The sequence below is a fragment of the Saccostrea echinata genome, unplaced genomic scaffold (genome assembly GCF_033153115.1).
Source record: "Saccostrea echinata isolate AGI-Se365-2 ecotype Australia unplaced genomic scaffold, CSIRO_AGI_Sech_v1 ptg000022l, whole genome shotgun sequence".
Taxonomy (NCBI): Eukaryota; Metazoa; Mollusca; class Bivalvia; order Ostreida; family Ostreidae; genus Saccostrea; species Saccostrea echinata.
Genome location: NW_026889771.1, coordinates 9,575 through 36,015, shown reverse-complemented (window position 1 = coordinate 36,015; position 26,441 = coordinate 9,575). Strand labels below are relative to the sequence as shown.

The following is a 26,441-nucleotide window of genomic DNA, read 5'->3' as shown; positions in this document are numbered from 1 at the left end:
TTCTTGAATTTCCATTTTTTCTGTGAATCAAATTTTTTTGGTTTCTGAAGAATCATCAATTGAACTTTGCCCCGAATCTATGGACTCGGCATTTGCCTTGTGACTCTGATCTATATATTTCCTATTTAAATCTATACCGAAAAAGTCTAACATTTACAATATTTTACTGAGCGGTCTACAAAAAATGTCGATGTCGGACCGCTTCATCTCAAGTGAAATATTGGACCTAAGGATGAGATATTGGACGTTTTTTACGTCACAGTGTAGGCGTGATCAGCCATATCGCAAACATGGAATTCAGCGCAAAATATGTCAAAATAAAAAGTAAAACATATAACAAAACATTTATAGACTATGTTCTCAGGCAAAATGCGTTATGTCGACCTCTCCGACCAATCTGTTTGACTAACGGCCTAGGGCAAGCAGTTTGGTTATTGGGTTCGACAAAATGCATGTTGCCCTCGAACCCAGTCAATAAATATATGGCGTTGCCCATTAATATCATGACTGATTCAACCTGATCATTAGAATTCTGATCTGTATTTTGCCCTTAATTTGTTTCTTCTAAATTTTCATCGTCTGATTTAACATTTTGCCCTGGTAAATCTAAATCTTCATAATTTTATCTACAATTTTCTGGATCATGACAAGGTTTTAAATTTGAATGATTTATCATCGAATCATGAGGTTTGTTGTCTGCACAACGTCTAAGCTTTTGTGTAAATTGGACCTACCTCAACAAATCTGTATGGCCCTTCAGATTTGTCAAATAATTTGCTGGATGAACGTTTTGGAACCTTACTGACTTAACCAAAGCCCTATAGTCTAACTGAAAATTTGGAATATTTGTATCTAAATCATGTCTGATTTTATTCTGTTCTTGGTGCCACTTCAGATTTTCTTTTGCAATTTTGTCACGAACTTTGAGATTTTCTAAAAATTCTTTGATGTAAGCTAAAAATTGCATCCCTACACATATTTTCTATGGGCTCGTAGGCTACATATCATATGGTAGGTTCATTACCTTCAAAAACAAGAAATAGAAAGGTGAAATTCAGTTGAATATATTGAGGGGGGCTTACGGTATGCATTAAAACTCTGGCCTTTTATTTTGGGCACTGCTACAGTACGCTCTTTTAGTGATTGTGCCAAGGTACTATTTTGTCTTTCAACTAGCCGTTGGTTTTAGGATGAAAAGCAGAAGTATGGTGCTGGGTAATATCGAAAATCTCGCAGAAGGCATTTACTTATTCTTCATCTATCCGAAAACAATACATTGAAGCTCCACATCGTGAGATTTCTCCAAAGAAAAAAAAACTTTTGCAGTTTCTTCTGCTCTCTGAAAGTCATCATGTTGAAGATTTTATTTAAGAAATAAAATATGTCAGAAAGGATACTTTTGGCAAGCAAATAAGGACATTGCTTACAAATATCTTAGACTTTAGGGATATTTTTATTATTCTGACCACAACCCCCCCCCCCACCTCCGGTGACCACGCTTATGTTGTAGTCGTGTATCAAGTTTGAAAAAATCTGCCTTTAACTGCATGTAGCAGAATAGCGTATTGAAGAATTTTACAAAAATCATATTTTTAATAAATAACCATGACAACACCTTAGATTTTTATATATTACGAAATAGTCTACTTGTGTACCAAGTTGAAATTAAAATGTATTAATTAAAGCTGAACGTAGCATTTTGAAATACATGTATTGATTACAGACAAAAGGACAGGTATACAGAGGGACGAGGGACTCCCTACCAAAGTTTATGCTCTTTTGATCTTCAAACAGTCGAACTAATGAATACACAGAATATTTAAGAACCACACATTGTTCGAAACCATGGAGACCTGACCCTAATGGTACCATTTCTTTATTCTGACAGCAAGACAAAGATTAACCAACAAAGTAGAGCAGTTTCTTCCAAAATTTATTATATGGAACAAAAACACAAACACAACAGCTAGAGTGTCTATATACAAGGGTTATCAGTCAATCGTCGGATGCTCCATAAACATGGGAATTCCCCTCCATTGTTGTGTGAACTGTGGTCACGGCTGATTTACCTCCCAAGGTCATGACTCTGTTCCTCATGGACCCCGGACCAACTGTCGAATTCCCCATATCTGAAATCATACATACCGGGTGTCAAAATATATAGAAAAGGTCCGTATTACTTACTTGAATTACTTGAATGGAAAAAAACCCAAACATCTATAGCTAAAGTAAGACCCTGCAATTTTATAATTTTGTTAATTGCAAATAAGTGTGTCAAATATATTTTCAAACGCTTAAAATCAATTTTCATTTTTTTAAAAAATATTTTCTCGTTTGAAATAATATTTTTGTTTTCAAACTTCATATTATCATACAATTGTACTCGTTCCCATTTTGTGAATGTAAATCGATGTAAATCATAAATCATAAAATCATATAGATAAGAAGAATGTAAATCGATATTTGTCATTTGACATCTGAAACAAGACTTCAAAACGTTTCACTTCGTCGTGCATTATGCTCGCGCTATCAAGTTTGTCGTATCGTAAGTCCATTAATTAAGATGAATTTGCCTCTCATCAGCTCATGATTATCAAGGTAAACGTTAAAATACGTATTCTAAATTATTTTTCATATCTTCTAGTAACTACTTTCTTTAGATGATTACTGACCACTATGCATACAATAAAACCTTTATAGAAAAGAAATCAAAAAAACAAAGCAACCCTTTAAAAGTGCCAATTTTATTTCCAGAGAAGTAGATGCCATTATCCGAATGTTACAAGGAAAACCTTAATTGTGCATAAATACTTTCGGTGCTTTTTTTTAATTAAATATATATGTTGCTTGCATAATATGCTGAATAAAATATCCTTAGCATACACTGAGACCACAGCAAGACATGCAGTACTGAAATTTATACCAACACTTCCTGCACACAAACTAAAATCCTCCACACATACTAAAATGCAGAAATAGCATTCCCCCTACAGTGTATTGGGGATTTAATATCGGATCTTTCCGACTACTGGCTGTTTTTCTGAGTTTACCGGGAAAGCTCGAGAAACTGCAAAGGGAATATAATGAGAAAACTTTAATTCACCTGAGTGTATTCGGTTTTTCTTCTTCCAAATACGGCATCTGAAGACATCTAAAAACCCACGCCTGAAATTCTCATTGAACCCTGCATACATGATTGGATTGAGCGCACTGTTACTGTAGGCGATATAAAGAGCTGCGTACTTCAGAGCAACGATGTACTCAGGTCTCTGAAACATAATGAATAGTATGAAACATAATGAGAGTAATGAAAGAGAGAGAGAGAGAAATTAAGAGAGCGAGAGAGAAATTAAGAGAGAGAAAGAAAAGGAGAAAAAAATTGAGAGAGAGACCTGTTCATCTGCTACAGGTGGAAAGTAGGCGTCGTAGATAAGGAAGGCCCACTGTGGGGTCCAGCAGATCACAAAAGAAACAAGGACCACGATTAACATACGGATAACCTGAAAAACAGAACAATATGAAAATGTTTTCAATGTAAGTAAACCAAATTTACATCACCATCACAGCAATTTCATACTTGTAATATGATAATGAATAAAAATGTAACCCCCCCCCCCCAAAAAAAAAAAAAGAAACCGCGAGGCTAACATGTTATGATAGTTTTCAGTAGTCTATCTGTCACAAAATCGTATCCAGCCCTAACGTAATCCCTCGTTTAAAATGGGTTTAAATTTTAGGTTTATGTTGTCCATGACCATGTTGTCCATGACCTTAAAAGGCGTGACCTGATTTAAACTTAAGTCATATCTCATAGATGCGATATTGTAAAATCGTGTTTTACTCTACTAGTAGCTATAACTCTGGAACCTTTCACTGGAATATAATCGAATTCGATAATGCTGTATCGTTCGATAAATTAAGGTTACCTTATGGTGTGACATGCTCAATATATCTTAAAGATCAAGGTAATTGGGCAAAGAGTAAAATAATGTCCTGGTCATAGCTTGACTGGATAGAATTTGAACTAGAGTATACAGAAACGTGTCGTGATTCAAGGTCAAAGTCGTCTTTCAAGGTCATTCATAGATGACCAAGTGTATAACTGAGGTAGAGGTAGACATCCGTTTTTTGTTAAGAATAGTATCTGAATTCTGTTTGTAAAAGTAAATGAATACGATGTTAAAAGGTCATTTTTATTTCTTTGAACAATGAGTGCAGGCCCGTAGGAAGCAATTTCAGTTGGGGGGGGGGGCACAGTTATACATTTTCAGTTGCGGGGACACTATCAATTATCAAAATTCCTTGACGAGCAAAAAAAAAAAAAAAAAAAAAAAAAAAAAGGTCATCAGACATTTTAATTGAGGGGGCACAAGCATATAGTAGCTATGTTTTCTATGTGCCTCCCCGGTTGCTACGGCCATGGAGTGCCTAAAACGTGTACCTTTTTCCTGGCTTTGTCTATAGATGATGTTGCTTTGCCCCCTGGACCTTTACGGTTGACAAGGGTGATACTGATGATAGTGTAGGTAATTCCCATAACCAAAATAGGTATGACGTACATAATGATGAAGGTCAAGGTGTAATACAGCTTCTTTCCCGGTTCTTCTGTCTCGCATGTTCTGTACAATTAAAAATCATATCTTAAGGTAAATGATCTAGTAAATGAAAGATGTCCACATGTTTCTCAAATTCAAAAATAAATTCCGTTATGAATTCTTAACAACTTTCACTATCTTGGTCTAATTAGGTATGTCAGGTCTGTATTAGCGAACCTCAATGAAAATCGTATTTTTTTACTGTCATTTCCGTTTTATACCATCATTTCAAGAATATTGTAGCGGTCGCGGAGCAAAGTGGTAGGGTGCTCGCTTCCGGGTTCGATTCCGATTCTCGTACTCGGCATCGCGTCAAACCAAGACGTATAATAACAAGTTAGTGACTATTCCTTCGCTAAGCGCCCTGTATTAGAAGCGGGTCACGGGTCTTTAGGAACGTAGGTCCAGTATCACGGTAGGCGCTGGCGCAGCAAAGAACCCTTACTACTCAACGGTCCTGAGTGCCAAGTAAAGGTAAAAATTTGAAGCCCCTCACCAGTATTTGGTGTTATGAGTTATATGTAAAAAAAAATCTCGAAAGGGAAGTAAAACAACAAACAAATGACAGAAAACTGTCACACGGTCAATAGTCCGAAATATCTGACGTTTTCCAGGCATTTTTCACGATTTTAATATTTTACGTGAAAGGAACGTAAAATATCAAAATCGTGAAAACGCCTGGAAAACGTCAGATACCGTAAAACTCGTTATAACGAAGTCACTGAGATCTGTGAAATTACTTCACTATATCCGTAATTCGTTATATCGGTTTAAGGAATTCCTAAAATTTAAATAGCCGGGGATCCAAAAAACTTCGTTATATCAGTGAATTTGTAATATCCGTGTTCGTACTAAACCAGTTTTACTGTATTTCGGACTACACGGCCAAAAGAGTTCTCGTCCCACTGAAAAAAAGATTCGATTTTCTTTTGTTTGTGGCTCCACCATTTACAACAACTCAAAGAATGTTAACAGCAAAAAAAGTAAAGGTTATGCAAGTGCAAGACCTGTCCTTATGTACATGTCTCAGGCCAGTAATCAATACTTTAGATCATGCAATGAAATGACAAATGCCGATCCCGAATGGCAGTCATAGTAGCCCCGCAGGAAAATGATGCACAGATGATAATTAAAAAATATAATATTGAAATTCTGTTACATTGATTTCATGAAAATGTTTATAGATGGTAAATAGCCTATAGTAAAGACCATCAATAATATTTGTCTAAATTTGCACAGAGACTTGATAATTGAAGCAATAAGCAGATGAATATTTTAACAAATTCTGTAACTTGAGCGCAGCAAGCTCCACTGAACATAAATCACATGACATTTCGAACTTAGAATCAATTCATTGTCACCGCAAACAGCAATCCAGTACTTATTAGTGCAATCTATATTCGTTAAACGTCATTTCAAATGCCACCGAGTTACGTCATTAATTAATCATTGACATGTAGCATCAATATTCATCATACCGAGTGCTGCTAGATATAATCCAAAAACTAGAGGTACTGTGAGCACTGAGCTCACAAAATGATATCCCGATTCCAAAAGAGTATAATGGCAAAGTCCAAGTATCCCAAATATCTGTCCAATCAGAACATTCAATAGAAGGTGCACAATGGCACTATGTAAGAAATATTCTGTGAAAATCTCATTAAATTTTATCATTTGAATAGCAAATCCCTATATTATAGGAAAAAAATGCCAGTGTTCGTTTTGCTATGGGAAACCCCAAATGAGTATTCCCAGTATTATAGAAAGAATGCCAGTGTCCATGTTTTACTATACCAATCCGTAAATATCTGTCCGATCGAAACGTAAAATTGGAGGTGCACAAAGCCACTATTTTATAAAGATTTAGTGAAAGTTTCATTCAATTTTATTCAGTGGTATATAGGAGTTGCGAATAAAAGTTGGGTACCCCCAAAATTATGGAAAGAATGGAAGTGTCCATGTAACCCAAAATATCTGTCTGATCAAAAAGTAAAACTAGGGGTACTGTGAGCACTAAGCTCACAAAATGATAACACCCCCCCCCCCCCCCCGCTCCCATACAAGCATAATATGACAAAGTCCATCTTTCGCTGTGGGAAACCCCAAATATCTGTCCGATCAGAACTATGCTAAACAGATTCCGTGAAAGTCTCGTTAAATTTTATCCATTGGTATAGGAGGAGTTGCGGTTAAGAGATAGGTACCCCCAATTTTATTTAAAGAATGGCGGCGTCTACGTTTTGCTAAGGTAAATCCCAAATATCTGTCTGATAAAAATGAAAAATAGGAGGTGTTCAATTAATGGTACTATATAATAAAGATTTTGTGACAGTCTCATTAAAGGTGTAGAAGGAGTTGCGGATAAAATTAAGATGGCTACCCCCTGCTTTTTGGAAAGAATGTTACTTAGTGTCAATGTTTTGCTGTGGGAAACCCATATATCTGTCTGACCGAAAAATAAAATAGGATATGCACCATTAAAGATTCTTTGAAAGTCTCATTAATTAAATTTTGTTCAGTGGAATAGGAGGAATTGCGGATAAAAGATGGGAATGCCCAAGTGTTACCGACGTACGGATGGACACACATCACAGAAGGACGGACACACCATCACTCGCTTTTCAAGCGGGGGGATTATAATTAGGGGTAACACAATGCCACAATTTAATAAAGATTTGGTTAAAGTTTCATTAAATTTTGCATTCAGTGGTGTAAAAGAGGTTGCAGATAAGGGTTGGCTACCCCTTAGTTTTTCGCCGGAGGTACAGACGGAACACGGACACATCACTATCACTATATACCCCCCCCCCCCTCCACACACACACATACTTTTCAAGCAGTGTATAAAATATTCACGTTAAACATTTTTGTATGATCTCTGCTTTCGTTTATCAAGTTATGCTGATATGTCAATACCAACAGAGATAATTCGGCGTGCCATACAGTATCATACTAACAGAAAAGTAATCGTTAGTCTTTTAGATCAATTGTCCTTTGTATCTCTTATGAAAGCACTAAAGAAATCCGCATCACGCAACTGTTTTGCACCTAAGTGACATATCTCCAGATCATTTGTGTGGAGATGTAGGGCTATGAATTGAACTTTTATTTGATAGATTTTCTACACATATTTTTAATTCAACTTCAAATCTTTATTTTCAAAATTGAAATTACGGGGCTGCAGTTCTTTCAGTGAATTCGACATTTAAATGAGCAAACTTTTGGTACTTTTTGAAATTACTAGTGGTTAGTAAATTGTGATATTGTAAAATTAGAGATTCACTGCATTCTATTAATCTTACTTTACCCATTCGGGTGGAAAATTATTTCGCCTAAAAAAATTAATGAAAAAAAAAATTCGCCTCAACTAAATTGCTTTCTCTACGAAATCATATATGCATCAGTCATGTACATATACACTGTAGATTGGATATAGAAAAGGGAGGGGGATATATCAGAAACTGTTGATATTTACAACAAGCATTCTGAGAGTATTGCATTAGCAATACTAGTCCCCTACCGGCAAGTGTAATCTGGTTCCCGTTAAGAATTGAAAATGCCATAATTCCGTCAAAAATCAATGAAGCGGGACGAAACTTGATCTATAACTAATCAAGGTAAAGTCACATACCAAAAATCAGCTCAATATCTGAAAGCGTTTATAAGAAAATTGCGGAAAACCCTTAAAAATTGAAAAGGCCGTAATTCCGTCAAAAATCAATGAAGCGGAACGAAATGCAAACTTGGTCTGTAACTCATCAAGATATACTCACATACCAAAAATCAGCCCAATATCTGCAAGCGTTTAGGAAAAAAGTGCGGAAAACCAAGTGGGACAGACTGACAGACAGACAGAGAGACAGACAGACAGACGGACGGACAGACTCAGAGGAAACCTATAGTCCCCTCCGGTTTCACCGGTAGAGGACTAATAATATAAATTGAGATGGAAAACTGACAAATTATAGGGGACGTATACCGCATAACAGGCATTTTCTGCGGTTGTCCAATTTTTGCGGAATTTTGTGGATAAGACAAAACAAGAAAAGTTACAATCTATCATGTACTACCCTGAAATTATGACTTACAATCTACGAAATAAGGTATATACATGTGCACATTTTAAGAATTATAGAGTTGGAATTTTGAACCTGTTGCTTTGCAATATATATTTCTAGATAACTTGTTTAAGCATTTGAAATATTTGAATAAATACTAGATCGAAGTTTATACTATTCAGTACAAAATGGTTCTTACCCATTCCCGCTCGATTCAGTGTAGTATGATGGCCATTTTTCTTTGCATTGTATTCGTAAAAAATCTGAGAATTGCATCTCGATCTGTTTCTTCACCAATAAATAAGGAAAGGCTGTCCCAACTGAAACAATCCACGAACAGGAGATAGCCACCATCGCCGCCCTGTGGGACATCTTTCTGCGGAGGGGGAATACTATAGCCTGAAATCTCTCCAGGGAAATGATGGTCAGCGTCAACACACTAGAAGTCAAGGCAGTCACTGGGAGAAAATGAAAAGAATTCAATAGAATGAAAGCGTCATTGTAGCAAGATTGATAGATGCTATTTGAAGGAAGACGACTTCCACACACGAACACATACATCGAGTTGTATCCTCCACTATGACCCAGAATAAGTGACCTTGAGATTTTGAAACTTAAAATAGACCTTGCACATTATTTGGTCATGAATAACCAGATACTAAACTTAGAAGTTATTCAAAAATGAAGGATTAAAATTGTTAAAACTGTACACAACTTGTACCACAATAATCAGTGTCGATTACTACTACAGAGGCACCATCAGGCAAACGATAATAAAATAAACTGTTAAATTTGTATTTTTTTAAAAATCCTCTGTAAGTTATTTTCTTTAGCAAATCCGAGCTATTATTGAAAGAACAAAAAACTCTAGCTGTATCCATGATGTTGAAAAACATTGTGCTTTGATTAGAAAGTTCTATCTCCCTTGTTGCTTTAATATGGTCAGATCTATCTGGAAGTGTTCCAGAACTCCCTAGGCATTTGTATTATGAAATCAACATAACTGAACTACCATAACAGCATCTTTTGGATCCTTTAAAAAAAGGGACACGCCCTTCTAGAGGAAAGAACATTTTTGCCATGGTTTGATTTATTGTTTGCAGTTTAACGTCCCTTGCATTGTTAGAATATATATTAATATAATGTTGCCATATTTTAAAAAAACCCAAAACAAACAAAACGGCATGCTATGATTCACAGGATAGAATTAAGGTATCAAGACCCTGAACTCTGAAACACCACCTTAGGTAAAGGTCATGACAGATCACATAATTAAACACAGATGCTGTTCAAATTACGACTTGCAAGTCTTTCACTTACTTACTTTCAAAATGGTAAACATTTCAATAGTATGTAAGTGACAGACCTACACTGTCAACAATTCCAATGACCTTTGAGATCGACATTTGATCCGGGTCATGAACCTACTGTATGTATTCTACAAGGGTGTCCTACAATAACGGTTGCATTTTATTTTCGGAATTTTTTAAAATATTAAAATTTTAATTTCCGACATTTAATTTTACAGTTTTCATCTCCGACATTTATTATATAGTACATGTACTTTTCCGACAATGAAACAGAATTGTAGACTTCCCTTATAAAATCAAGAATGAATCATTGATATCCAAATAATAAGTTTTGCTTAGCTTTTAAAGAAGCAGATGAAGATTTTATACCCCGAGGCACATGGAAGCGTTTGAACTTTCGCTCCTTTTCAAAGATATTCAGTTTGAGATTGTAATGTTTTTATTCGGAATAAATGTAATATTTATAACCTGTTAAAATTATATTTCCACCTACCTGGTTAAAATTAAATTGCCGAAAATGTACCCTCCAAAAACTCCGGAGATGTAAAAAAAAATGGAAATGAAAATAAAAAAAATGTCGGAAACTGAAAACAAATGTTGGAAATGATTGCAAAATGCAGCGATAATAACTTCCTCATACTACAGACGTGCATGGAGTATACTGTACACGTGTTAATTTTTTTTTTAATAGATTACAAATATATACATGTATTGTTAAAGTTTTTGATTTAGGCCTTGAACTGAAATTTAAATCAAATCTGTATTCACTGTAAAAAAAAAATTGCTAAACTGATTAATACGAAAGATTTTTTTATTGAAATAGTTGTACATCCAGGCCAAAAGAACGCAAAGGGGGGGGGGGCAGATGGGGCCCGCCCCCTTTTTCCGAGTATAGTATTCTATAGTAGAGTTTCCTTTAGATGCTGGTTGCCCCCCTCCCCTCCACTTTTTGTTGTTGTTGTGAGGTCAAGCACTTGCGAATTCCAGGATTTATACAGTAAATTGTTTTTTGTTTTTGTTTTTTTTTGTTTTTGTTTTTTTGCTTGTCAGATTTTTTTGGAAGTTGCCCCCCCCCCCCCCCCCACTTTTGGTCAGTTTTTGTTTTTGTTTTGTTTTTTTGCTTGTCACATTTCTTGGGAAGTCCCCCCCCCTCCCTTTCGAAACCGTTGCTACGGGCCTGTACATCATAAGGAATCGAAGAAAAATGATGTGTGGAATTGAATCAATGGAACCCGGAATCATGAAACAAGATTAAGTCAAAATTTTAATCACATGCAAGATGTTTAAAGATGTCTATTAGTGAAACTCGAAGCATGATTCGCAGACAAGAGCAGTTTGATGATGTGATGTTTAATAGCATTTTCATTTTGGACTGTTTGACCTTCGAACATTTCAGTGCAGTAGACAAATTTTGACCTATACACGTTTCACGATCCCGGGGCCTAGAGTATAACGAGGATGGTGGTGTGGCCATTGAATAGGCACTTTTATGGGTGTTACCTTGAATTAAAGACGTCACTTTACACATAAATGCACCAAAGGGCCAATACAATCCGGTTTGGAGTTGAGTAGCTAGATGAATCCACATACAGAAACAAGCCACCAAAATGTCAGACACACTGAGGTTTAGAATCAGTAAATTTGTAGTCGTCCTCATCTTCTTGTTCAAGGCCACAATAAGAATGACCAAACTGTTTCCCACAAGGTTGATCAAAATCGGCGGGATATAAAAAGTTATTTTTAGACCCTTTTCCCAAGAAGGGGTTTCCTTTGCTGGGAAGAACTGTACTGGTAAAAGTTTTATAATCTCAATAAATTTTTTCGATTCCGTTTCCGGTTGACCTGGAATACAGTTTTGTAATGGACTGTAACCTCCTGAAGATCCAAAGATTTCAGCCATATTTCATTCTTGGCAAAAACTTCACATTTTAAAAAAAATAAGCAAGACAGAATTCCATAAATGTATGGACAGTGAAAGAGTCCATCACTTCACAAAGATGCGTTCAGATTAAAAAAAATATATCCATTTCATAGATTTTTTCTGCAATTTTAACAAATGATGTAGTTTGGTCGAGTGTTGTCAATTAACTCTCATTTGTATCTCCTATGGGCGTGGGATGTCTAAGAATATTTACATTTCATCAATATTTATGAACAGATTGTTAATTTACGAATTAAGCTGATTTATCAGCTCAAGGCATTTGTACATAATCAGGGATTCAAGTCAACAACTGTCTATGGTTTAATACAAGTATCGATTTCAACACAAAATGACATATGCCTAAATTGTGTGCAGTTTCCCGATTATAAAAAGACAGAATTTCCCTCTGCATCAATGAAGCAGATTTAACTCGACACAAGCAGTCACAGTGTGTGAATAAACCAGATCTGACGATCCTGCAACAAGATCAGAAAATTGGTGGTCATCATAATCCGGAGACTCTCCTCAAGGGATTTCAATATTTATAATGTCCATAAAAAAATCTACCTATAAAATGATTAAAATAACACCCCTTCCCCCTAAAAATTCTTCGTCCTTGGTCAGGTTAGTCCTCATGGTCTCGGATTCTCCATAATGACATCTACAAATGGTGCTTAACTGTACCGTTACATCTCCAGATGATGGAGCAATTTATATTCGATAACTTCTTTTCTTTTTTTCTGATAAACGTAACTTAAGAAATTTATCCTCTGCATATTATATAAGCCATTGCCTCGAGAATACAGAGAATTTACCAATATTTGTGTTTTCGGAAGTTCGTTTCGGATTGGGTTGAAGCAATACTGCTCAACATGAAAAAGTCTGCATTTTACAACCGAAACGTTGAACATAACCACTTCACATCTTTGTCTCGGAGCTATATACGTGAATGTTGTCATCAATTCATCAGCTAAATACATGTAGTATACAGCAAACGTCACTGAATCGACAGTTGGAGGCTCAAGAAAACTGGGAAAGTCACAGCTAAAGATAAGCCGTGTAAACGACTACTGCATACAGAGGTGATTTCATCTTAATTCAAGACGAGGAAAAATATTTTGTCAAGTGTCATTTTGAAGGTGACTTATAGTCCTTTACATGCCGAAATGGTTAACTACTCAAATCTCTGGACTTTGAGTACTCAATGCCAATGTCTAATGAAAACAATTCACGACAAAGTCAACCTTGATAACTTACATTTATTCAATAACATAAAAAAAGTAATAAGAAACGTGTATAAAAATATATAATATTGCATTTTTTCATGACAAATGCACAATTACACATCAATTACTACATTGAATCGGTATACAAATGACAGTAAAATTTTGGCAAAGTTTTTGATTGTTTACGTCTTAAGTCCCATGGTTTTAAAGATAAAAGCAGCTATTTTTTCATAACACAGGAACATTAGAGCTGCGGTCATCACAGTTTGTACAAGCTTGGCCTCCATGCCTCTGTATAGTCCTTGGAAGCCTTCAGATCTGTATTAAAAAAAACCCACAACTTGAATGATGGATTACAGTGTATTACTAGTATTTCACTTTATAGCAGTGAAAGTCTTTCTCTCATTATTTTTTTTTTTTACAGACAGATCCCCCCCAAGAGGCCCATGGTCCACAATGCTCACCTGGCTGAGTAATTTTGGCCCTTCTTTTTTCATCAGCAGGTTATTTTCTCTATATATTCTTAGATCACATACTGTGGCCCAACCCTACCCCAGGGGGGTCATGATTTTAACAAACTTGAATCTACAATGCCAGAAGATGGTTCCACATTAATATGACTAATCATAGCTTTGCTATTCTTGAGAAGATTTAAAAAGATTTTTTTTCCCTATATACTCAAATGTTCAAAACTTTGATCGCCCAATGAGACCCTTACCCTACCCCCTGGGGATATGATTTAAACAAACTTGAATCTACACTTCCCGAGAATGCTTCCACATCAATATGACTAATCATGGGTTTGCTGTTCTTGAGAAGAAGATTTTAAAAGATTTTCTCCCTATTTATTTACATGTTCAAAACTTTGACTGCCCATTGTGGTCCTACCCTAGCTGGGTGGTAATGATTTGGACAAACTTGAATCTGCACTATGTGAGGATGCTTCCATGTAAGAATAACTAATCATGGCTTTGCTGTTCCTGGGAAAATTTTTTTTTTAAAGATTATTCCTACATGTACGTATTCCTAAAAAAAATTTTATCACCCATTGTGGTCCCTCCCTATCTGCAGGGGGCATGAACTGAACAAACTTGAATCTACTACCTGAGGATGCTTCCATCTGAATATGAATGATCATGGCTTTGCTGTTCTTGAGAAAAAGATTTTTAAAGATTTTCCCTACATGTATGTATTCCTATGTAAAACTTTGATTGCTCATAGTGGCTCCAGCCTATCTGAGGGGTCACAATTTGTACAAAGTGAATCTACTCAATGTCAGGAAGCTTTCATGTAAGTTTCATTTTTTCTAGCCCAGTGGTTCTTGAGGGGAAGATTTTTACATGACCCCACCCAATTCTCATATTTCTTTATTATCTCCCTTTGGAAGAGGACATGACCCTCCATCTGAAAAAAAATTGAATCTCCTTCTCCCAAAGATACTCTGTGCTGAGTTTGGTCAAAGTTTGGACCAGTTGTTCTTAAAAAGGAGATGAAAATGTGAAAAGTTTATGATCAGAAAAGCTCACATGAGCCTTGGGCTCAGGTAAGCTAAAAATTGTGTGAAATTAGACAAGCCCATTGACCACAACGCTCACCTGATTAACATTGGCCCAGCTGTGTTTCATCAGATTTTTTTTCTTTTCATTCACAATAAAATTTTGACCCCATATTATGGTCCCAACCTATCCTCAAAGCTCGTGATATCACTTGAACCCAACCAACAAGGAGATGCTTCATTATTAATATGACTAACATAATCCATACTAGAGCAAACAATTTTTTCCTGTATGCAGTATCTGAAAATGCTTGCCTCCTGCTCATGAGGTAAAGATTTTAAGTTTATTTTCCACATATATTCTTATGTTAAACTTTGTACCCCAGTTGTGGTGCCACTCTACTGCTAAGGGCCATGATTTGAACAAATTTAAATCTGCACTACTATGGAAATTGGAATGCTTGCATATAATTATCTTGGCCCTGCTGTTGTTGATGAAAATTTTCCTATACATTCCCACTGGGTGGGCCCAACCTAACCCTTGAGATCATGATTTGGACAAACTTGAATATACAGTTCTACACTATGTCATGAAGCTTCCACATAAGTTTGATCTTTTCTGGCCCAGTGGTTCTTGACAAGAAGAATTTCAAATCACCAACCCCATTTAAATGACCCAAACCCCAAATTAAGACAGTTTGGGACAAACATGAAATTAGTCCAAAACCTGGAAAAATGCAAAACAGTCAGAAATTAGGCTTCAAGTGTTTGCGAACAAGTGTCTACAGCAGATCATGGGAATTAGGTGGCCAGAAAAAATCTCCAACTTAGAACTGTCGAGAAGAAAAACCAGCGGTCCATAACAAATCAATGAGAGAAAATGGAGCGCTGGACTGGGCATACTTAAAGACCTAAGAGCAACATCATGAGGCATGCTATGAACTGGAACCCTCATGGTGAACAAAGACAAGGGCATCCAATGACAAGTTGGAGAAGAACTCTAGATAGGGAATTAAGATCAATCTGTATGTTCTGGGGAGAGGCTAAACAAGCAGCCCAAGACAGACACAGATGGAGAGCTTTTGTGGTGGCCCTATGCCCCTCCAGGCAAAAGAGGATCAGTAAGAAAGTAACCAATTTTTGCCAATTTATTTCCCCTTGGAAGGTGACATTGTCCTTAATTTCAACAAATTTGAATCCCCTTTCTCCAAGAATACTTTGTTAAATGTGGTTGAAATTGGACTTGTGGTTCTAAAAGAAGATAAAAATGTGAAAAGTTTACAATGACAACACACAATAGCCAAATTCTGATATCAAAAAAGCTTAAAAAAGGTATAATTTTAATTGTTAAAGTGATGTACTGTATGTATAACATATTTAGCCCCATTACCTGACCAACAAAGGGGCAGTATAAAAAATCTTTTTTGGCAGTCATACTAAGGCAATCTAAAGGCCTGTGATCTACACATTTAAAATTTAAATACAGTCAAACTCCCTCACTCTGAAGCCAGTGGGGATATGGGAAAGACTTCTGAAATATCCAAGTATTTAAGATATATGTATAGGTAACAATATTTAAATAAACAAGATGTGTTTGTGAAACACTGATGCCCCCATATGGCAGCTTATGGCGAAGGTTAAAGTTTCTCCAATGCAAGTCAAAATCCAGGCCAAAAGATAAAAAAATGTTGGTATCCAAAGAAAGGTCTTGTCTTGAGGATTATACCTGTGAAATTTGAAAGCCCTAGCTGCAACTGTTCAAAAGTTATGGCGAAGGTTAAAGTTTTTTAGAAGTAAGTAAAACGTCAAGGTCAAGGTCAAAGTTGTTGCTATCAAAAAGAAGGTCTTGTCACAAGGATTGCATATGTGAAGTATAAAAGCCCTAGCACCAACCATTCAAAAGTTATGACCAAGGTTAAAGTTTTTCGAAAGTAGGTCAAACTCCTATGTCAAGGTTAATGGGTCAAAGTGGTTGCTATCCAAAGGAAGGTCTTGTCACAAGGATAACATATGTGAAGAATGAAAGCACTATCATCAACCATTCAAAAGTTATGACCAAGGTTAAAGTTTTTCAAAAGTAGGTCAAACTCCTAGGTCAAGGCAGGGTTCGACACTAACTTTTTTAGGTTTTAGTCCGGCCGGACTAGTGCTTCTTTACTTTTACTAGTCCGCATGCAATTTTATGAGTCCGTCAAAAAAAAGAAACATCAACGTTTTGTAGCATTAATTTAAAAATAAACATTTCAATATATGTTTTTATACTTTTTTAAAATAAACAAAGCATTTACGTGAAATGGCTTATTCCTAGCACAGATTCGTTAAAATCTCGCGATCAACGATAGTTAGAATAATCTAACTGTGTCTCGGGACAAGCCCTCACCACAGTTAGAATAGGCCTACGTTCCATATGCTTACAATGTAGCAAATTGGAGTGGATCCACTCCGAAATTATTTTGAAGAATACAAAAGGAATTGCACTGAAAATAACTACCAAATTAATCATAACAAATCTTTTTGAGATAATCTATGTCTTTTAACCTAAAAAATAAGCCATATAAATACGAAAATTCAACTAATTTTCTCAACGTTTTTTCCTCGCTTCAAATTTAACGCCATGTTGACATTCGAAACTCTCTGGATTGTTCATAGAAAATGCACAGAGTACGAGTCATCGCCCGTGTTTATTTTGCAACATTGCCAATACACGGAACGAATTCTATCGTTAAACCGGGTCCGTAGGACAATATCATTTTAACGATAGAACGTTCTATCTAGATCAACGAGTACGATCGTATTCCTGATCTAGTTCTTTTTCTCTTTACATTACATCCAAAATGTCTGACATCTTTCTTTTATGTGTCATATTAATTATGATCGCTAAAACGTTTTACTTCAAACCAATCAGTCGAAAAAATTATGCGCTAACTCGAAATTGTCTAACTCCCCGCCAAAAATCTAGAAAGCTAAAAATAAATGCGGGGTTTTCCAGTAAAAGTTGTGGAGAATTGGACATCTTTAAATTATTCATGTTGTTTTCCAGGAATTTTTATTGGTCCGTTCGGACTAATTAGCCACAGATTTTTTTAGTCCGAATGAAAATGTATTAGTCTGAGACTAACGGACTAAGGTTAGTGTCGAACCCTGCAAGGTCAAAAGGTCAAAGTGGTTGGTATCCAAAAAAAGGTCTTGTCACAAGGATTACATATGTGAAGTATGAAAGCTCTAGCTCCAACTATTCAAAAGTTATGGCCAAGGTTAAAGTTTTTCAAAAGTAGGTCAAACTCCTAGGTCAAGGTCAAAGAGGTTGATATTCAGAGGAAGATCTTGTCACAAGGAATACACATGTGAAGTTTGAAACCCCAAGCACCAACTGTTCAAAAGTTATGGCCAAGGTTAAAGTTTTTCAAAAGTAGGTCAAACTCCTAGGTCAAGGTCAAAAGGTCAAAGTTGTTGGTATCCAAAGGAAGGCCTTGTCACAAAGAATACACATGTGAAGTTTGAAACCCCAAGCATCAACTGTTCAGAAGTTATGGCCAAGGTTAAAGTCTCATAAAATTTTGCAAAAGTGGGTCAAACTCCAAGGTCAAGGTCAAAAGGTCAAATATGATGGTACCCAAAGAAAGGTCTTGTCACAACGAATACACATGTGAAATATGAAAGTCATAGCTCTAACCAATCAAAAGTTATGGGCAAGGTTAAAGTTGACAACAAACAGACAGACAAACAGGACAAAAACAATATATCCCCGGGATCTTTCGATCCCGGGGCATAAAAAGTTGGGATTTTAAATCACTTCAACATATCCATGATATTTGAAATAACAATGTTCAAGATACTGAAATTCAACTGTACGTCTTAACTTTCAAATAAGCTGAAACAGTATTATAACTTTTTTCTCTTACCTGATTATATCAAGTAAACTTTGGACAACCTTTTTGGAATTTTCTGATCTTTTGGTACTAGCCTTCAATGAATGGAAATAATTTGTTATGTACTTACAATGAACAAAAACATGATTTTAAATGAATGCTCTACATGTTAAAAAAATAAAAGTAAAAATAGGAAGTGTCCAATCAGTAATTTCATGATTCTACTGAACACTTGCACACTTTACCTACATAGTCAGCTTCTAATGCAACTATTGAATGCTAACTCTTGAGTATATGTCAGAATTTTCTACCTCTTCATGTCAAATGAACTAGTAATATTTGCTCTAAATCACAACTGTTTATGTGAAGTGTCTAAGAAACATTTATTAAAAGCAAAAAAGTGTTTATATCAAATGTAACATTATTACCTTCTCCAAAGCAGAAATATTCATGTTCAAAGTAACAGTTACTAGGGTATACTTGCTTTAATTCTTTTCATTCATGTCAAGTATTTCATTATAACAATAATACTCCAATGTGGACTGTTCACATCAAATGCAATAGTAGCCATGATGCAGAATTGTTCATTAAATTTACAGTTATAAAATATACCAATAACACTTACCCTTAATCGAGATTGCAAGATTTGTAAAGGGTATGTTACTATGGTGGCTACTGTTTTTGATATTGCACCAATGGTGAAGTATAAAAATCCACTAAGATCCTGTTCAATACAAAAGATTTTCAATCCAGGTATTAAATGATAAAATTAACCCTGAAATATTGTTAATAACAATCTTGGGAATTATGATAACAAGGGTATATCAAGGAATTAAAAAAAAAAACAAGAAAAAACCCAAAAACTATATTCTCAGAGATTAAGGAGAAGACTATGGTACTTGCTTTTGATTTGAAAAATTGTTGAAAGTATCTTTTCACAGTCTCATACACCATGAACTGTATGGAGGGATTGGAAGCTAAAATGACAGAAGCTGTGGTTCCATTCCAAAGGGCAGGAACTCCTTCCTGTGAAATTATTTTACGTAGACCATCTGTAATTAAACAAATTAAACGAAGAACTTACTAAAATACACTAGCAACAATTACAGGTATATTAATTTTAATTTATCAATAGAGTTATTTCATCTTTTGATGGGGGGGGGGGGGGGGACAGATAATAGTTGAAGTCTTGAATTAATTTTTCAAAATTCCTTGATCTGTTCATATCAGTATACTGTAGTCTCTTTTTATTTCATCTTCCAAACAAAATTTACTTTCATCTAAACTGATACTGTCTCATTTTCTACAAACAATCATTTTATTTCAAAATTCGTATACACAAAGTCTTGCATACTAAGTACAAACTGAAAAATCAGAATCCCACCTAAGATCCCCCTGTAGGTGGGAGGGGGTGTTGTCTTCAGTGTTTCAGTGCCACATTTGATTCCCTGCAGTTTGATTCTGGTGTTAACAACCCAAAGAGGATTTGTGACCAGAACATTGATGACACCTGTAATAATTCAACATTTCTGTACACAAGTATTCTAAATATCAATGTGACTAACCTGCAAGGCTGGACATTAACTTTTGTCCACTTATCCAGTCCCAGTGAAAATATTTCATGGAAAAATGAATATTGCTGGGTACTGTCCGATTGGACACAGTTGATAAATTCTCACCAAATTATGTATTGGTGCATATTAAAGCTTACATAAAATATCTTGAATAATTTATTTGAAATTGATTTAAATGTAAATCTTAAAAAAGTTAGGTCAACTGACTAGTTATGGCTTTGTTGTTCTCTAGAAGAAGAGTTTTAAAAATTTTTCCTATTTGTTCCTTTGTAAGACTTGGATCACCTATTGTGGCCCCAACTTACCCCTAAAGGTCATGATTTGAATAAACTTGAATCTACACTACCTTAGGATGCTTCCATATCAATATGACCAATCAGGGCTTTGCTGTTCTTGAAAAGAAATTTTTTTCTATATATTCCTATGTAAAATTTGATTGCCCATTGTGCCCCCCCCCCCCCTTTGGGGTCATTATTTTAAAAAAAATTGAATCTACACTATCTGAGGAGAATTCCATATAAATGTGACTAATCAGGGCTTTGCTGTTCTTAAAAGCCAGATTTTCAAAAAGATTTTTTCCAATATATTCCCATGTAACAATTTGATTGCCAATTGTGGCCTCTCCCTCCTCCCATGATTGATTTGAACAAACTTGAATGTACACTATGTAATGAAACTTTCTTACAATGTAATAAGTTACATCTTTTCTGGCCCAGTGGCTCTTAAGATAATTTTTGCCATTAATTTTTCATTAACTCTTAAAGGTGCTTAGACACAGATTTGAAGTTAATATTTACTCAAATTTTCTGTATAATTTCATGACTTATATGTTGCTATAGCATTTCATACGAAAATTTGATAAAAATCTTATTTTATCTGGAAGTTATTGAAACTTCGAATTTCTGGACGCCTTTGATAGACACATCCTTGCACTTTCACAAAATTTAACTTTATCCTTATTACTTTAGAAAAGTAGCAGTTTTGTTGTTTATTAATGAAAAATATTAAAACTATAATGCAGAAGTTTCATAGTAGAAATGTAGAAAGCAAAATCCTCTCACCAGTTTTGTCAGTCCATGCTCAGTGGTGTGTGCAGAGTTTAACAATTGAACACACTCGGTGAAACGTAAACATTAACAACAACAGAGCTCGTGCCCTGTTTACAAAATCAGTTTACGTTTCATGGATGTAATCAATTTGTTAAACTCTGTACACAACTACACAACACTGAGCACAGGCTGACAATACTTAAGTGAGTGGGTTTTGCTTTCGCACATTTTTACTCTGAATTTTCTGGATTATAGATGTAATATTATTCATTAATACACAACAAAATTACTACTTATCTTAAGTATTAAGGATAAAGTTAAAAATTGTAAAAGTGCAAGGATGTGTTAATCAAACCTCTCTCCCGAAATTGGTAGTTTCAATAATTTCCAGATTAAATAAGTTTTTAATTTTATTTTCGTGTGAATTGCTACAGTAACATATAAGTTGTGATATTATACAGAAAATCTGAGAAAATATAAACTTCAAATTTGTGTCTATGCCCCTTTAATGAAAGAAAGCATGGTCCTGTTTGAACAAACTTGAATCCCCTTCATCCAAGGATGCCTTGTGGCAAGTTTGGTTGAAATTGGCCCGGTGGTTCTTGAGAAGAAGTCCCAAATGTAAAAAGTTAACAGATGGAAAGACAGACAGAAGACAGATGCCAGGTGATCAGAAAAGCATCCTAGAACCTTTGGTTCAAGTGAGCTAAAAATCTTTGATTCTTGCATTGGATGTCATTAACAATGTACTTTAAAAATAAGAGTATACTAAACACAACCTTTTTTTCATGAATGTAGATGTTTATATGTTCTATTCCCTAGTGTTTATAAGATAAAATTCTGATTTTACTTACCTGACACAAAAGCCATCAATAGATCCTTCAAAGGTCCCGGCTTGCTCCCTTCCTCCTGCAGTACTGTTTTAAGACCATTGTAGGTATAGAAGTATACAAAGTTAGAGCAACACAGTGTGACTAGTACAGGAAAAAGGCCCTGGTAAAGGGACAATCTAAAACAACACACATGTACTGTAGTTAGTATAAAACACAAACTGTACACTATAAATATTGCACAAAAAATGAATTACATTTTATGCGTATGCACCTTATAAACAATTTAAATGATGATGTTTTTTAATCAATGATGTCTTGAAATATTTCACTATCAGTAACAACCATTAAATCACAGTAAGCCAGAAATTTGTGAAACAATTTTTTTCTCTCTCCAGTATTCTAGTATTTTGCCTTCTATAATTCCTAGCTATCAAAATCATAATTTTTTATGGAAGTACATGTAACGTGCATTTAAAAAAGTTGGTGTGGTATCACAAAAACAACAGGAGGCCCATGGACCACATCGCTCATTAGAGCACTTTGGTTAGGAAAAGCAGACATGCGTTCATTATTGAAAAGTTAAAATATAAAGACTTTAAGTGGGGGGAGAGGGCATGATTTGAACACTCTGACTCTTGAATCTACACTACCTGAGGATGCTTCTAAATTAATAATGACTAATCATGGCTTAGCTGATCTTGAAAAGTTCCTATATAATCCAATGTATAAATTTGATTGCCTATTGTGGCCTCTCCCTACCCTGGGGGCTCATGATTTGAACAAGATTTAATCTACACTGCCTGAAGATGCTTCAATATAAATATAACTAATCATGGCTTTGTTGTTCTTGAGAAGAAGATTATAAAAGATTTTTCCTATGCATTCCTATGTAAATCTTTGATCACCCATTGTGACCACTCCCTACCGCCAGAGGTTATGATTTGAACAAACTTGAATCTACACTACCTGTGGATGCTTCCATGTAAATATGACATTATAGTTTTGCATTTCTGGAGAAGAAGATATTTAAAGATATTTCCTATGTATTCCTTTGTAAAACTTTGATCACCCACTTGGGCCCCTCCCTACCACTGGGGGTCATGATTTGAACAAACTTGATTTTACATTATCTGAGACTGCTTCCATATATATATATGCTGTTCTTGATGAGAATATTTTTAAGGATTTTTCTTAATACCCTTCAATCTCTGGAACTTTTATTACGATCCCTTGGACTTCGAGAGATCAAGAATCACCTGTATGTACATGTATTTGAGTGCAAAACTATTCTGGCCCATCCTTACCCCCTTGGGGTCAAGATTTGAACAAATTTGAATCTATACTTCCTGACGATGCTTCCACACAAATTTTATATTTTTAGGCTCAGTGGGTTTTTTTTTTTTTGTTTTTGTTTTTTTTTGAAGAGGTCAGGAAGATTTTAAAAAGATGCCATTAATTTTTTCACTAATCTGTAATTATCTCCCCTTGGAAGAAAGATTGCCTCTTCACTTGGACAAACTTGAATCCCCTATACCCAAGGATACTCTGTACCAAGTTTGGCTGAAATTGGCCTAGTGGTTCTGGAGAATAAGATGAAATTGTAAAAAGTTTACAAGTATATTGCAAGACAACAGACAAATTTTGATCAGAAAAGCTCAAGCCTTTGACTCAGGTGAGCTAAAAACAAGAGGCCCATGGGCCACTGCGCTCACCTGAGTAACTTTCGCCTTGTTGTTTTTCACCTGATTTCCCCCCTTATAGTACTTATTGTGGTCCCGCACTAACCCCAGGGGTCATGATTTGAACAATTTAGAATCTACACTTCTCCAGGATGATTCCACAAAGTTTCAGCTTTTCTGGCCCAGTGGTTCTTCAGGAGAAGATTTTAATGTCATATTTCAATGTAAAATTTGGATTCCCTATTGTGGCCCCGCCCTACCCCCGGGGGTCATGATTTTAACAATTTAAAATCTACACTACCCCAGCATGCTTCCACTTAAGTTTCAGCTTTTCTGACCCAGTGGTTCTTGAAAAGAAGATTTTTACTTTATATTTCAATGTAAAACTTGGATTCCTTACTGTGGCCCCGCCCTAACCCCGGGGGTCATGATTTTAACAATTTAAAATCTACACTACCCCAGCATGCTTCCACTTAAGTTTCAGCTTTTCTGACCCAGTGGTTCTTGAAAAGAAGATTTTTACTTTATATTTCAATGTAAAACTTGGATTCCTTACTGTGGCCCCGCCCTAACCCCGGGGGTCATGATTTGAATAATTTAGTCTACACTACCCCAGCCTGCATCCACTTAAGTTTCAGCTTTTCTGGCCTAGTGGTTCTTGAGAAGAACATTTTAAAAGATTTTTTACTACATATTTCAAAGTAAAACTTGGATTCCCTATTGTGGCCCCGCCCTACCCCCGGGGGTCATGATTTTAAAAACTTAGAATCTACACTACCCCAGGATGCTTCCACATAAGTTTCAGCTTTTCTGGTCCAGTGGTTCTTGAGAAGAAGATTTTTTAATGACCCCACCCTATTTTTGTCTTTTCTTGATTATCTCCTCTTGGAAGGGGGCTTGCCCCTTCATTTTAACAACTTAAACTCCCCTTCACCCAAGGATACTTTGTACCAGGTTTGGTTAAATTTGGCTCAGTGATTCTTGAGAAGAAGTTGAAAATGTGAAAAGTTTACAGACGGAGGGATGACAAACAATTGGTGATCAGAAAAGCTCACTTGAGCTTTCAGCTCAGGTGAGCTAACAATTAAACCTTCCCCTCATCATTAATATATCTTTGGTGACTTACATCCCTTCATCTTTTATAATGTCCAAAGCTTCCATTGGTGTGTGTTTAGCTTGTCGACCTACATGTACTACAAATAGAAAACACCTTTGCTGTATGAAACTCATAAATATCATAAATTTCAGGAATATAAATTAATCTCTACTGGCCAAAAAAATATCACACAAGGTGTTACATAATTCATTATCATCTTTTACAGAATGATCTACCAACCACAATAATTACCCTGTAATCTTGTTCTAACAGTTTCCAGGGGATAAAATACAGCCATTGCAATTACACTGCCCTGCAATGATTGAATTACATTCACATTATTAAATCAGTATTACAATTAATACATAAACTTGAAAATCGAAAAACCAGTTTGAATTTACATTCTTTAATTTCATTAAATATGACTTTGTGACATCACCATAATTATGAAATAATTCAAAAAAAAATATACAGGAAAACTTTAATACTTTCATTTTGATTACTACAAAGTAAGGATGAATTACAACTTTTTACAAGAAATAACATAGAAAAAAACACTCACCGTTGCTCCTGACACAGCATGCACAAAGTTAGAGTAGGTCAGAAGACTGCTCAGTCTGGAGGACATGATTTTGCTATCAACAGCTGCCAATTTTAAAATCATCCTAAATCTCTAAGTGTAAACATTATTAGAGTTATCTGCCCCTGGTCAGACTAATGTACCACAGATGACCCAAAGACCCAGGAAAAATTGATAGCAAGGTTATATATTGATATACAGGGTATGTCGGACACCTCGGCCCAACGACACTTCGGCCCATTGACATCTCGGCCCAATGACACCTCGGCCTCGACTGGTCGGCCCAAAATTTAAGACACCTCGGCCAATACATAAGACACCTCGGCCCAAGCAAAGTTTTATTAGGAAGTATTATATATTTTCAATCTGCGACTTCAATAAAATTTTGACTGGAAAAAAGTAAACGATGATGATTATTTTTAGTTATAAAAAGACCTTCCACAAGCTGCATGATTGACGATTATCAAGGAATAAAAAGACAATAATAATTTTAAAAGTGCTAACAAACAAGATGCCGCGGCACATCCTTTGGAGCCTTCAGTGCGATTATTTATACTGACATAAGTATAAACAATGAAATCAGATGTTTCAGATAGTCAGAGAAATAATGCAAAATGTTACGATAAATTTCCGGCAATTATTATAGAAAGTCAAGATCCTATGAATATTGATATATATTATAGTTCCATATAAGTGTATATATTAGGGATGTTTCACAAGAGATAGATGTTAGTTAAGGACGTGCTGATCTGATTTGCTTAGGGAAGTTAACAAATTTTCTATTATAGACCCCCCTTCCCCTTGACTTTTTAAAAAAATCTTTTAATTAACTGTCAGAAAGAATAATTACATCGATAATAATAATTAACAATTTAGACACTCGATTAATTTTTTCTATCATAAAATTTCACTTGGGCCGAGGTGTCTTTTATATGGGCCGACGTGTCAATAATCTTGGGCCGACCTGTCAGGGCCGAGGTGTCAGACGTCGAGGGCCGAAGTGTCGTTGGGCCGAGATGTCTGTTTACCTATACAGGTATAACTTCAACATTTTAAATATTTTCCATACAATTTTAGACATCTTTTATATATAATTCATATGTAAATAAAGTGTGAAGTTTCAGTTAATATATATACATGGATCAGAGACTTAAAA

At 35.5% G+C, this 26,441-nt stretch overlaps 2 protein-coding genes across 2 annotated transcripts; both read right to left on the bottom strand.

Moving 5' to 3' along the window:
* Nucleotides 1-1,917: 1,917 nt before the first annotated feature.
* Nucleotides 1,918-11,965, bottom strand: LOC133190743 (QRFP-like peptide receptor). Its single transcript, XM_061326431.1, has 6 exons — nt 11,464-11,965; nt 8,853-9,111; nt 4,442-4,619; nt 3,393-3,500; nt 3,104-3,269; nt 1,918-2,129 (listed from the first exon to the last, which is right to left on the bottom strand). Exons 1-6 carry the CDS (start codon nt 11,861-11,863, stop codon nt 1,996-1,998), a joined length of 1,245 nt encoding a protein of 414 aa, XP_061182415.1. The 5' UTR covers nt 11,864-11,965; the 3' UTR covers nt 1,918-1,995.
* A 1,169-nt stretch (nt 11,966-13,134) lies between these two features.
* LOC133190742 (peroxisomal membrane protein PMP34-like) lies at nt 13,135-25,451 on the bottom strand. The gene is made up of 9 exons (XM_061326430.1): nt 25,268-25,451; nt 24,958-25,018; nt 24,736-24,802; nt 21,952-22,106; nt 19,859-19,984; nt 19,378-19,526; nt 19,100-19,198; nt 18,508-18,569; nt 13,135-13,428 (listed from the first exon to the last, which is right to left on the bottom strand). Exons 1-9 carry the CDS (start codon nt 25,367-25,369, stop codon nt 13,293-13,295), a joined length of 957 nt encoding a protein of 318 aa, XP_061182414.1. The 5' UTR covers nt 25,370-25,451; the 3' UTR covers nt 13,135-13,292.
* Between the last annotated feature and the right edge of the window lie 990 nt (nt 25,452-26,441).